The sequence below is a fragment of the Oncorhynchus nerka genome, linkage group LG26 (genome assembly GCF_034236695.1).
Source record: "Oncorhynchus nerka isolate Pitt River linkage group LG26, Oner_Uvic_2.0, whole genome shotgun sequence".
Classification (NCBI taxonomy): Eukaryota; Metazoa; Chordata; class Actinopteri; order Salmoniformes; family Salmonidae; genus Oncorhynchus; species Oncorhynchus nerka.
This window is the reverse complement of record NC_088421.1, coordinates 5,309,689-5,323,540: the sequence shown is the minus strand read 5'-3', so window position 1 is coordinate 5,323,540 and position 13,852 is coordinate 5,309,689. Positions and strand designations below refer to the sequence as shown.

Genomic DNA, 13,852 nt, shown 5'->3' with positions numbered 1-13,852 from the left:
GAGATGAGAGTGAGAGGGGAGATGAGAGGAAGAGAGGGGTGCAGGAATAGACACGAAGAGCTTATGTTCACATGATATCGGAGCATTTATATAGACTCCACTTTACAAAGCTTTGTTCTGTTTGTCATGCGTATCTAATGCCTTTTCAACCAATAATTTAACATTCACTAATATACAGTTTTTCCGGTTATTTCACCTACTTCTGCTTTAATTCAGGATGTCTCCCCACAGAGGGGCAAAGTATTTGGTTAAATTAATTACTTTATTATACGACACCTTGAAAATGGTTGCCTCTACATCACATAACAAAATAAATGTACGAGTTTCTTTTATAGCCTGTGTTCGATAGACAAAAACTTCAAGCCCAAGATGGGAAGATAAGACAAGAAGGAACTAAGGGTCGCTCAGCAATGAGGAAGTTATTCAAATGGACAGATGATACAGCAACCACAGACACACAGAGCCTATCACCTACCCATATTTAATGGGGTTAGTTTGAAGTCTAATAATTGGCTGATGCACCTATTTTGCATGTCCCCGGTAGAGTACATACTTTGCATGAGGCTCAACAATACACAGCTGACCAGCCATATCACCTCTTACTGTACTACAAACATCCTCCTGTCCTCTGTGAAGATGTCCAGCTCTCAAACAACCACCACTAATGGGGCTGTGGTCATCAACCATGTCTACCCCTATGAGAACGGGATGGGGGTTGCAGTGGTCGCATCTGCTCCTCACTGTTTGGGACAGACGGTCTCCTCAGTGCTGGGAAGTTTCCGGGCAGGGCATCCAAAAGCGCTGGGAGTAAGAATTGATGTTTTATATCATTTGAAAATTATTTTTCATTTTGGTTGAATGTATTGGAAGAAAAAAAAATCCTGCTTTGATTTTCTCTCACAGACCATACAGATCATGATTGGTTTGATAATGCTGTTGACAGGAATCGTGATGACTGCAGGAACACGAGAAGACAATATTGGAGGACTTAGTGGAATATTTGTCTGGGGATCTATCATTGTGAGTGAGCTGCTCTGTCTAATAATATTTTTTTTTACATTTCCTGTCTGTCGTGATGCAAACAAAACATCCTAATAATTGAATCATGTCATATTTTGAAAAGAAATGCATTAAAAACATTATAGTATGTGCATTTTTTTATTTTTTTATTAAATCTTTAATGTATAATGAATGACTTAACAAATGACTTTTATCAATGTATATGTACATGGCTAGTAGGCCTGTGCCGTTTATACGCTCATGTATTTCAGTTTCTGTTGACTTCTATGTGGGAGGAATTAAACTTGAATTTGAATTTTGGTCACACTGTAGTGATATGTTTGTCCCACCCTACTCCCTATATAGTACAGTAATTTTGTAGTGTACTATGTAGAGAATAAGGTGCCATTTGGTACGTGGGCTTGTATAATATCTTCCTTGTTCCATCTCAGTATGTAGTTGCAGGCTCTCTAACTGTTGCTGCTGACAACAAACTGAACAAATGTCTGGTCAGTATCAACTATTTTTGCCTCAATAAAGTTTAGGCTTTTGATTTATAAAGTTCCACTCTTTTTCAAAACATAGAATCTACTTCACATATCGGCCCTCATGTTTTCATTCAACCTGTTATTTTTCCTCCCACAACACAAGCAGTGGGGTGGGCACTGGCGATTCAGCAACTGCAAATTGCCCCTTTAATAAAGACTTGCAATCATGATTGTCAACACACTGTATTTTATATTGCATTTCATTCTTCACAACCAATCATTCATTCCTATGTCCTCTTTCTGCTCTGTCCCTTAGGTAAAAGGCTCCCTTGGAATGAATGTTGTCGCCACGGTTACTGCTGTTACTGGCACCATTCTGCATTCTTTAGACAGTGCTGGGATCATCTTGAACCGCTACTACTGTGACTATCCAGGCTATCCTTCATACAACACTCCATCCTATATCAACTACCCTCGATCCTATGTCTGTCAACAGTATTGGGTATATACCAAATGCTTATTCCTTTGGTCAGGAGATATTTGTAAATTGGTAAAGGGGAATTTATCATCTATAATCATATTACTAGACTATTGTACGTACTGTTTAATGTTTTTTATTAGTTTAAATTATACCCCATTTAACATATATGTGACATCTCAAACATGCAAGAAATAGTGAATTAGATGCTATTGAGTTAAATTATACTTCTTGTTAGCCCACACTGAAATGGGAGTCAGAGTTTAATTGTACATAATTCATCCAAAATGGCGGTGTAGCCTAGTTAACTGCTGTTTCCTGTTCCTCTCTGTCTATAGGTCAGGTCCCAGGGAATATCAGGTGTTTTGGCTGTTTTCTCCTTGCTGGAGTTCATAGTGTCCATCTGTGTCTCGTCATTCGCCTGCAGAGCTGTCTGCCTGTGTTGCCGTTCCACCCCTGAGGTGAGTCTTTGGACATAGATTTCTGTCAAAATGTTGTACAACATATAGACAGAAATCTAGTTCCGTATACAATGTGGTCCGAAATGATTGACACCCTTGATAAAAATGAGCAAAAATGACTGTTTAAAATACATCGTATGCGCACAAAAATGTGTACTAAAACAATTGCTCAGAGAAAGTTTTTGCTTAACTAGTAATATTTATTTTTCAAACAGGAATGGGTCAAAATTAATGACACAGCTGTTTTCAATACCTCACTGTGCAAGGATAACAGCACTGACACTTTTTCTAAAATGTTTTATGATTTGGAGACCCCATTGGCAGGGATCTTAGACCATTCATCCGTACAGAATCCTTCCAGATCATTGATATCCTTCGTCTACACTTATTTCATGTGGTTGTTTCCTGCTTAATGTATTCTTATTTCAACACCAGACCCACCACTGGTGTGTGTGGCGAAAGAGCTCTATGTTCATGTCATCTGACCAAATCACAGTGTTCAATCCAAGTGCCAATGCTGTTTAGTAAATTTAAATAGCTCATTGAACACACACACCAGTGGTGAGTTTGGCATCGAAATGAGAATGCAACAGCAGAAAATAACACCATACATACTGTAAAATATGATGGTGGATCTTTGATGTTATGGGGCTAATTTTCTTCCACTGGTCCTGGGCTCCTTGTTAAGGTCAAATGCATCATGAACCCAGTGTAAGAGCCAATTTGGGTGTATCTTATATAATGGTATTATTTGAGCAATTACACTACCGACCACTAGGGGAAGACAAATGGTGGTGGTAATCACACCAGGTGATTTATAAAGACACAGGTGTTTGAACATATGGCGTGTGTGTGGATGGTGGGAGAGCTCACGGTTCTTGCTGTTGTTAAGATAATTTCTTGCCACCACAGCGGCCATGAGCTCAAGCCTAGGAAGGCTTTCTGATTCATGGGAGCAACTCTCTCGTTTCCCAGCATGAACGGAAGATGCACAGGGCCAGTCAAAAGTTTGGAAACACCGACTCATTTCATGGTTTTTCTCTATTTTTACTATTTTCTACAATGTATTAAATAACACATATGGAATCATGTAATAACCAAAAAGTGTTAAACAAATCTAAATATATTTTATATTTAAGATTCTTCAAAGTAGCCACCCTTTGCCTTGATGACATCTTTGCACGCCCGTGGCATTCTCTCATCCAGCTTCATGAGGTAGTCACCTGGAATGCATTTTAATTAACAGGTGTGCCTTGTTTAAAGTTAATTTGTGGAATTTCTTTCCTTCTTAATGCGTTTGAGCCAATCATTTGTGTTGTGACAAGGTAGATAAAAGACCAAGTCCATATTATGGCAAGAACAGTTCAAAAACAGCTCAAAAAAGAAAAGAGAAACGACTGTCCATTGTTACTTTAAGACATGAAGGCCAGTCAATGCGGAAAATGTCAAGAACTTTGAAAGTTTCTTCAAGTGCAGTCACAATCAAGCGCTATAATGAAACTGGCTGTTATGAGGACCGCTACAGGAAAGTTACCAGCCTCAGAAATTGCAGCCCAAATAAATGCTTCACAGAGTTCAGGTAACAGACACATCTCAACATCAACTGCTCAGTGGAGACTGCGTGAATCAGGTCTTCATGGTCATATTGCTGCAAAGAAACAACTACTAAAGGACAGGCCTCCACAGTCACCCGACCTCACCCCAATTGAGATGGTTTGGGAGGAGTTAATCTGCAGAATGAAGGAAAAGCAGCCAACAAGTGCTCAGCATATGTGGGAACCTCTTCAAGATTGTTGGAAAAGCATTCCTGGTGAAGCTGGTTGAGAGTATGCCAAGAGTGTGCAATGCTGTCATCAAAGCAAATGGTGGCTACTTTGAAGAATCTAAAATCTAAAACAAATATAGATTTGTTTCACACTTTTTTGGTTACTACATGATTCCATTTGTGTTATTTCATAGTTTTGATTGTTCTACAATGTAGAAAATAGTCAAAGCCATCCATCCTTGCCATTGCTGTGAAAGAGATTGGGGTATGTCGTTTTCCCAGCTGTTGTAGCAACAGTTTTGGAGTAAACGGATATAGAAAGCATAAGGGGTCGTATATTAAGCTGGTCACCGAGAGGGTCGTGGCTGATGGGAAAGTTGTTGGAAACCTAACGTGACAAGAAGGGTCAGGTCTGGTCTATGAGACATAAAACAGAACAGGAGAACTGGACAGACCTGTTACCAAGATCTTCTGGCTACTCCAAGCGGGTACAGAGGAACCTGGGAAGAACTCTGAACCACAGAAGAAGTGAAAGAGGATTCACTCACATTTCACTTTATTGGGTTATTGCTGTTCACCATTAGGGGCCGGTGTGTTGGAGCCAATTTGGGTGTAGCTTATGGTGTTATTCGGGCAATTACACTCCCGACCACTAGGGGCAGACAAATGTTGGTGGTAAACACACATCAGGTGATCTTTGGAGACACAGGTGTTTGAACTAATGATGTGTGTGGATGGTGAGAGAGCTTACAGTTTCTCCCGCAATAAAATCCACACAAACTAATACAAGAAAATGCAATGAATGCCAAACAAGATACAAAGGATTACTACAGTCAAAATTCATTTATTCAAGGAAACCACTATTGCTAAGTGTGAGGCGCGTAAAGAGCTATGTCTATTTGCTACCAAACACTCACCTGGTGACATTGGCTCCTTACAAATGTTAGATTTTCCGAAGCAAATTGTCATGACACCAGTACCAGGACATTTTAGAAAAAGGCTCAGTGTCATTATCCTCACAAGGTGAGATATTGACAGGTATTGGAAACAGTGGTGTCAATCATTTTTACCACTATCTTTTTGAAAGAAAAATCATCTCTTTCACTTTGCAATTGTATTAGTATAAAATAATATAATTTCTCCATTGTTTTGAGCATACATTATAGCTCAGTATTCATAATTCATCCCAAAGGTGTTTGATGGGGTTGAGGTCAGGGCTCTGTACAGGCCAGTCAAGTTCTTCCACACCGATCTCGACAAACCATTTCTGTATAGACTTCGCTTTGTGCACGGGGGCTTGTCTTGCTGAAACAGAAAAGGCCTTGCCCAAACTGTTCCCACAAAGTCGGAAGCAAAGAATCGTCTAGAACGTCATTGTATGCTGTAGTGTTAAGATTTCCCTTCACTGGAAGTAAGGGGCCTAGCCTGCCCCAAACCATGAAAAACAGCCCGAGACCATTATTCCTCATCCACCAAACTTTACAGTGGGCACAATGCATTCGGGAAGGTACCGACCCTTAGCATTGTGCATGGTGATCTTAGGCTTGTGTGAGGCTGCTCAGCCATAGAAACCATTTCATGAAGCTCGCGACGAACAGTTCTTGTACTGACATTTCTTCCAGAGCCAGTTTGGAACTCGTGGTTAGTGTTGCAACCGAAGACAGCACTTGGCTGGTATGGCCTACCACTTCGTGGCTGAGCCGTTGTTGCTCATAGACGTTTCTTCTTCACAATAGCAGCACCTACAGTTGATCGGCAGAAATTTGATGAACAGACTTGTTGAAAAGATGGCATCCTATGAGGGTGCCACGTTGAAAGTCACTGAGCTCTTCAGTGAGGCCATTTTACTGCCAATGTTTGTCTATGGAGATTGAATGGCTGGGTGCTCGATTTTATACACCTGACAGCAACGGGTATGGCTGAAATAGCCGAATCCACTCATTTGAAGGGGTGTCCACATACTTTTGCATATATAGTGTATGTTCTGGCAACTGTAAGAGCACTGAGCAGTCATGACACCTGTATATTCAATAATTAATTACTAGAAATGGACTTAAAATTGACATGTCTGTCTTTTAGCAAGTGTTCATCATTGGGAATCAAATACCGGTACCTCATGGCAGCGTGACTCCAAGCAACGCACCTTACCCTCCTCAGATCAACTACGAGGTATGACATCTTTTGGAGGTTGAACTGCAGGGTCACCATATCAAATAGGCTGATCGTTATCTAAAATTTGAATTAAAAAGATCTCACCAGTGTCCTAGTAACTAGGTTTCTGGAAAACTTTCATTTCAAATTGTGTAATCAACAAAACATTGGTCACTGTATGAAATTCTGTGGGTCCGTACTTGCGAACATTAGAAAACGTTTCAGTTGAAGTTTAAGTATCGTCCAATTAAAATCGTTGAGGTAGTTGCACGTGATAGAACTAATGTGTATAAACCATGTATGACTGACAGGGGTTGCTTTATTGAAGACACGGCCAAGCCATGGCTGTGTATCTTGGCACTCCTCCAATGTAAATCAAATTGTGTAAGCTATCGAAATGCATTTATTAATGTCTACATTCGTTTTTGACATGTTTATTCTATTACAGACACCTTAATGCATACTTTCACATTATATTGTGTGTGCTAAACTTCAAAGCTCTCAATGGCTAATTACAATCCAGGGTTTATATTCATCATTAGATAGAACACTTTCCATCAAAGTTACTAAAACACAACAATTTTCAACTGAGCGATTAGCCCCTGGTGATTTTTGCCATTTGTGACTTTATAATTTTAACCTAACTTAACTTTAGCTCTTGAGAACCCAAGCCCATAGAGCCATAGGGATCTCATTTGAACAATTGACCACAGCAGGGCCAACGTGTTAAACTTTCCAGATTCTCTGTCTAACTCTTAATAATCAATGCGTGCAAATACGGTTTTGGAAAATTCTACTTTCATATCACCCCAAAATGATTTTACAAATTCAAAAGACACATTTACTCTGCGCCGTTTTAACACAGATTCCCACGGAGGTGTTTTGCATTTCACTTCCTGAGCTAATGGAAACTCGTAAGGAAACAAAGAAACCTTTCACCTGTGTTTTTTCCTTCCCTATATCTGTCTGTCCCCCAGCTCTGTTTCCTGTTTTCACATTAATATTCGTATGTCGTTTTGTTACCTGTTTGCTGGCGCTGTTCCTGTCTTGTTCCTTGTCTGATCCTCATTAAATGTTTGACACCCTGTACCTGCTTCTCGACACCAGCGTCGGTCCTTACATTATTATCCCAATGCCCCAGGACACTGCCCTGTGTAGGGTGCCGTTTTTCGGATGGGACGTTAAATGGGTGTCCTGACTCTCTGAGGTCATTAAAGATCCCATGGCATTTATCGTAAGAGTAGGGGTGTTAACCCTGGTGTCCTGGCTAAATTACCAATCTGGCCCTCAAACCATCACGGTCACCTAATAATCCCCAGTTTACAATTGGCTCATTAATCCCCCTCCTCTCCCCTGTAACTATTCCCCAGGTCATTGCTGCAAATGAGAACGCGTTCTCAGTCAATTTACCTGGTAAAATAACAGATAAATAAATGTAAAAAAAAAAATAATAATATTTATGTGGTACTGACTCTAAACTAAATGAGAAGTCACACAACTATATTTTTTAAAGTTATGTTTTATTTTCCCAGCATGCTCTACTGCATGTAGAATGGTGGGGGAGGATTTTTTTTAAATATCTGTGTTTTTGCATGTACATTGACTGATTGATTGATTCATCTTGTGCTACACAAAGATAAATAACATAATACATTTTCTAATCTAATCCAATCATTTAGTTTTTTTGCCCCATTACTGAAATGGTTGTTCCAGTTTTTTAAATGGCTTAGGTTGTCTCCTAAATCTAGCAGCAGTTATTCATTCAGGTTGCAGGTGATTAAAACTTTAAACTGTTGGATATTGTAACTCTGTAACATCGCATTGCAAGCCATCATAATCTGATTAGGAGGTAGGGTGGCAAAAATCTGGTAAATTTCCCAGGTTTTCCAGAAATCTCAGTTGGAATCTGGGAATTTTGGGAATGTTACTGGAAATTTGCAACATTACTTAGTGGCCTGATGTGGCCTGTAAACCATGCATTTGAAATAGGGTAAAGCTAGGCCTCAAAATAAGGCCTTATGTATTTTCATGGTTTAAATATAATGATAACATTTGCCTAGCAACTCACTTGGTGAAGGCCACAGGAGTGAAAATGTTAAATTTAACAACCACGTCTTTGTCACTGACAAATACAGTTATGGGTGGTCACTCCACAATTCAATTGAAAGGGCACACTGGTAAGGCTTAGTGGTGGGGCTACTCAGAATTTTCAAGTTGATATAACTCAAATCTGGATCCACTACAGACAACAAAATCAACAAGTAACTGTACTCTAGCATATTAAGTGCAACAGGTTTCTTTAAAAAAAAATTGTAATGAGAGCACATTGGGGTTTACAGTTTGTGTTACACAAAAAAACCTCAGTGGAAATCTGCGGTAAAACAGAAAAAATTAAGTGTATCTTTTGTATTTCTACATTGTTTTTGGATGATAATTAAGCTGAGTGTTCACGGTATCCAAAACCGCATCGCAAACGAGAATCAATTGTTTGTAGATAGAGCATTTTACACTTGAGAAAATCACCTCAGCTATTCAAAAGGGACATGGAATGACTCCAATGTACATAATTATTTTATTCATTTACCTTTATTTAACTAGGCAAGTCAGTTAAGATCAAATTCTTATTTACAATGATGGTCTACACCGGCCAAACCCAGACGATGCTGGGCCAATTGTGCGCCGCCCTATGGGACTACCAATCACGGCCAGTTGTGATACAGCTGGATTCGATGCAAGGTGTCTGTAGTCTAACACTGCGACACAGTGCCCCTACTTCCCCCCGTTTGCAAGAAGTGACATCCCAAAAAGCACCCAAAAATTTTACAACCCAAATGGCTCCTATCCTCCCACGTCATGCTAACTGGCTAGCAGATGGCACTGCAGTGGATAGCAGGCATTTTACGGGCTACTGATCAATTTTGTGTGTTTTATTTTTTTACATTGAAGGTAACTTTTGCTGTACATAATGTCTCCGTCATCATTTCCTATGACCGAAAACAGCTTCTGGACATCAGTACAGAGATCACTAACCTCGAATTGGATGGCAATTTCTTCTTCAACAAGTCGGCAGCTCTGGACATTCTGCTTACTCCAGACCAGGCCCCGGGACTGACCATAACTCTATCCTTCTGATTCCTGCTTACAAGCTAAAACTCAAACAGGAAGTACCAGTGACAAGCTTGATATGAAAGTGGTTTGATGAAGCGGATGCTAAGCTACAAGACGATTTTGCTAGCACAGACTGGAATATGTTCCGGAATTCATCGATAACATTGATAAGTTTATCACATCAGTCTTCATTAATAAGTGCATTGACAAGGTTGTCCCCACAGTGACTGTACGTACATATACCAACCAGAAGCCATGGATTACAGGCAACATCCATACTGAGCTAAAGGCTAGAGCTACCACTTTCAAGGAGCGGGAAACTAATCCGGGCGCTTTTAAGAAATCCCGCTACCACCTCCTCAAGTCATCAAACAGGCAAACCATCAATACAGGACAGAGATTGAATCTTACTACGCTCTGCAGGGCTTGCAAACTATCATGGGCTACAAAGGGAAACCCAGCCGCAAGCTGCCCAGTGACGCAAGCCTACCAGATTAGCTAAATGCTTTCTATGCTCGCTTCAAGGCAAGAAACACTGAGCCATGCATGAGAGCACCGGCTATTCCGGACTACTGTGTAAGGCCTTTTTAAACAGGTTAACATTCAAAGACGGATTCACAGACGAATTACCAGGGTGCATACTCAGAGCATGTGCTGACCAGCTGGCAAATGTCTTCAAATACATTTTCAACCTCTCCCTGACTCAGTCAGTAATACCTACATACCTTGATGCAGACCACCATAGTCCATGTGCCCAAGAATGCCAAGCTAACCTGTCTAAATGACTATTGCCCCTTAGCACTCATATCTGTAGCCGTGAAAGGCTTTGAAAAGCGGGCCATGTCTCAAATCAACACCATCATCCCAGACACCCTGGACCGACTCCAATTTGTATACCGTCCCAACAGATGCCGCAATCTCTATTCAACACCATAGTGAACTCCAATCTCCGGTCCCTGGGACTGAACACCTCCCTCTGCAACTGGATCCTGGACTTCCAGACGGGCCGCCCCAGGTGGTGAGGGTAGTGAACAACACATCCACCATGCTTACTCTAAACACGGGGGCCCCTCAGGGGTGTGTGCTTAGTCCACTCCTGTACTCCCTGTTCACCCACAACTGAGTGGCCACACACAACTCCAACACCATTATCACGTTTGCTGATGACACAACGGTGGTAGGCCTGATAACTGACAACGATGAAACGGCCTATAAGGAGAATAGCAGTGACCTGGCAGGACCTCTGTACCAGGCGGTGGTAGAAGAAGGCCTTAAACATATTCAGACTGCAGCCACCCAGGTCATAAACTGTTCTCTCTGTTACCACATGGCAAGCCGTACAGATGCACCATGTCTGGAGCCAACAGGACCCTGAACGGCTTCAACCCCCAAGCCATAAGACTGCTAAATAGTTAACCAAATAGCTACCCGAACTATCGGCATTGACCCCCTTTTTCACAAACTCTTTTGACTCATCACATACGCTTCTGCTACTGCTTATTATCTATTGTGTTGCCTAGTTACTTTACCCCTACCTATATGCACATATGTACCTCAATTACCTCACACCGCTGAACATCGACTGTGCAGGGTACTGGTACCCCGTGTATATAGCCATGTCATCATTACTCATTCCTCGTTTTATTATTTAAAATAATAATATTTATTTTTCTCTCTGCATTGTTGGGAAGACCCCGTAAATAAGCATTTCACTGTTAGTCTACATCTGTTGTTTACGAAGCATGTATCAAATCAAATTAGATTTGATTCTGTCCATAATATTATGAAAATGAAATGTAAATATTTTTACACAACTTAAACGAAATAAAAACTAACAATAAAGGTCTGAAAATGAACTGAAACTAAATTCAAAATAAACATTAGCGATATAATATCATTGCAAGGATGTGATGATCATGCAATATTGACACTCTACAGGCTCAACCCAGTAAGTAATCAGTTTAAGTTATAGATACTGAGCATGTGTACTGTAGCTTTTTTGTTAACATCTCTCTATTGTAGAATTTCTATCATAGCATGCAACCCAAATGGCTTCCTAATCCCTGTATGGTGCACTGCTTTTGCCCAGTATACTATATAGGGTATATGGTGCAGGCTTTGATCAAAAATAAAGCACTATATATTGGGAATAGGGTGACATTTGGGACCTAACTATAGTTAAGGTCATATATGTCCTGTGTTGTTTTCATTACAGACTGGGAACTACCCAAATGGTCCTGTGGGAGACGGTATGGGTACAGGGTTTCAACAGAATCCCCTGCCTCCTCAATACACTGCTGTCATCCCTTGAGATTTGGGCCTCCGTGAATACATTGTTCTTTTTTTTGTTGAAATTGTGTTCTCTAGGCCTATTTTTCTGATTCAAGCCAGGCAACGGTTAGCACCACATTACTGATCTGAATAATTTGACAGTTAAATATTGATAGTGTATAGTAATGCAATGTTTCAGTATAATGTTTAGGTTACTATATGGTTGATTTTATAACTTCATGTTTTTGTCATTTCTATCTTTTTTTAATTGATATAATTTAATCATAATTTATTTTGTAAAAGTATAATAGATTTATCAACTAAAATCAACCACTGCTATATGACAAAATATGTTGCATCATTTTTAATAACACACAAATGCATATTTAACTTAATGTCTTGAAACAATAAAACTGACAGAATTTTGTTTTTTGTTTGAAGTCACTTTTATCTTCTATACAATGTAATTAATGACATTCATATTTTGGGTAAATATTGATCTTTAAACTATGCTACACCTAAATAAATGTGTATATTTTTGGAGAAGTGGTTGAAGGGTCTGAAAACATCCTGATAAGGAGGGAGTGGTGTGTGGATGTTTACATTGGGCATTAGCCTATATTCTTTCTATCTTGAGTGTGTGCAACATTAAAGTTCATGAACAGTCAAAACCATGTGTTTCATGAAATGTTATGATCTTTTAAGAAACCAAAGTATGAAAAATGACTGTTGCTTCAACAGTGCAGTGAAAAAGCATTTGCTGCCTTTCTGATATTCACTATTTTTGCATATTGTTATACCGAATGTTATCAGATCTTCAACCAAAGTCAACTATTAGATAAAGAGAATCTGAGTTTACCCCCAAAAATATATACCAAAAAATATAGACAACGCTGTGTACTACTCCCTTCACAGAACAGTGCAAACTGGTTCTAACCAGAATAGAAAGAGGAGTGGGAGGCCTGGGTGCACAACTGAGCAAGAGGACAAGTACATTAGCGTGTCTAGTTTGAGAAACGGACGTCTCACAAGTCCTCAACTGGCAGCTTCATTAAATAGTTGCCGCAAAACACCAGCCTCAATGTCAACAGTGACGAGGCGACTCTGGGATGCTTTTGTAGGTAAACTTTTGAAGGGTAGGGTACTTGAGCTTGTACCCTTAAAAGGGAATACACCTCAGCAATTAATTTTTTTAAATGACCAGGAAGGTGAGTTCTAGACCTTTCTAAAATTATGCAACATTATAGTTTGTTTATGGCCATCTCATGAAAAAAGAATAAGGTTTTGGTATGTCTATTTAGGTAGAAATCTAAATGTTGCCCTATCATTCAAACCATTTAAAATACTGAAACTATACTGGAACAATTATCATTGACTTCAGTTCTAGGTTTTTCTCTCCACATTTTGGGTAAAAATCGAATGGGGTTTTCAAGCTTTTTTTTCAAATGGAGTTTTCAAGCTTCTGAACCTGGCAGATCACACTAATTTCAAGTTTGACTACCCGTGATGTTGCAGCACCGTAGGTTGAGATGAGACGCAAGACGTTGTTCTCACAGTCACACAGAGTATCCGAGCATGTGCACAGGTGTCCTTCACGCTGCTTCAAAGTGGTAGCTTCTGGATCAAAAGAGTGGTGAAGTTTAGTCTCGCCTTCAACGCTACTGGTTGTTGCGGAAATGTACCCAATACAACTCAGTGGAGGCTGCTGAGGGGAGGATGACTCATAATAATTTCCCGGAACGGAGCAAATGGAATGGCATCAAAAACATAGAGACCATTCCACCTATTCCACTCCAGACATTACCACAAGCCCTTCCTCACCAATTATGGTGCCACCAACCTCCTGTGCTATAACTGTTTACTTTGTGCATCTACATCATCTCGCTGAATCTACCTTTAAACCTAACCTATGACCTGACCCATCGCCTTATGCTGCGTCAGAGTTATCGGAAGCTCCTAGAAATTCCACTTGAATGACCCTCCAAGTCGGAATTACAAGTGGCAAACTCTGATAAAATGATGAAATGTTGTTTTTCCCCGAGTTGAGATGTTTCTCCACTGATCTTTTACCCACTTTCAACCAAAAGATTACAACAAATACGTTTTTGACATGTTAAGCAAGCTAACTGAC

At 40.0% G+C, this 13,852-nt stretch overlaps 1 protein-coding gene across 1 annotated transcript; it reads left to right on the top strand.

The window, feature by feature from the left end:
- The first annotated feature begins 531 nt into the window (after positions 1–531).
- LOC115110106 (membrane-spanning 4-domains subfamily A member 4A-like) lies at positions 532–12,148 on the top strand. The gene is made up of 7 exons (XM_029635472.2): positions 532–807; positions 904–1,020; positions 1,452–1,508; positions 1,804–1,989; positions 2,304–2,426; positions 6,271–6,360; positions 11,666–12,148. The coding sequence occupies exons 1-7, from the start codon at positions 532–534 to the stop codon at positions 11,759–11,761; spliced, it is 945 nt and encodes a 314-aa protein (XP_029491332.1). The 3' UTR covers positions 11,762–12,148.
- The last annotated feature ends 1,704 nt before the right edge of the window (positions 12,149–13,852 follow it).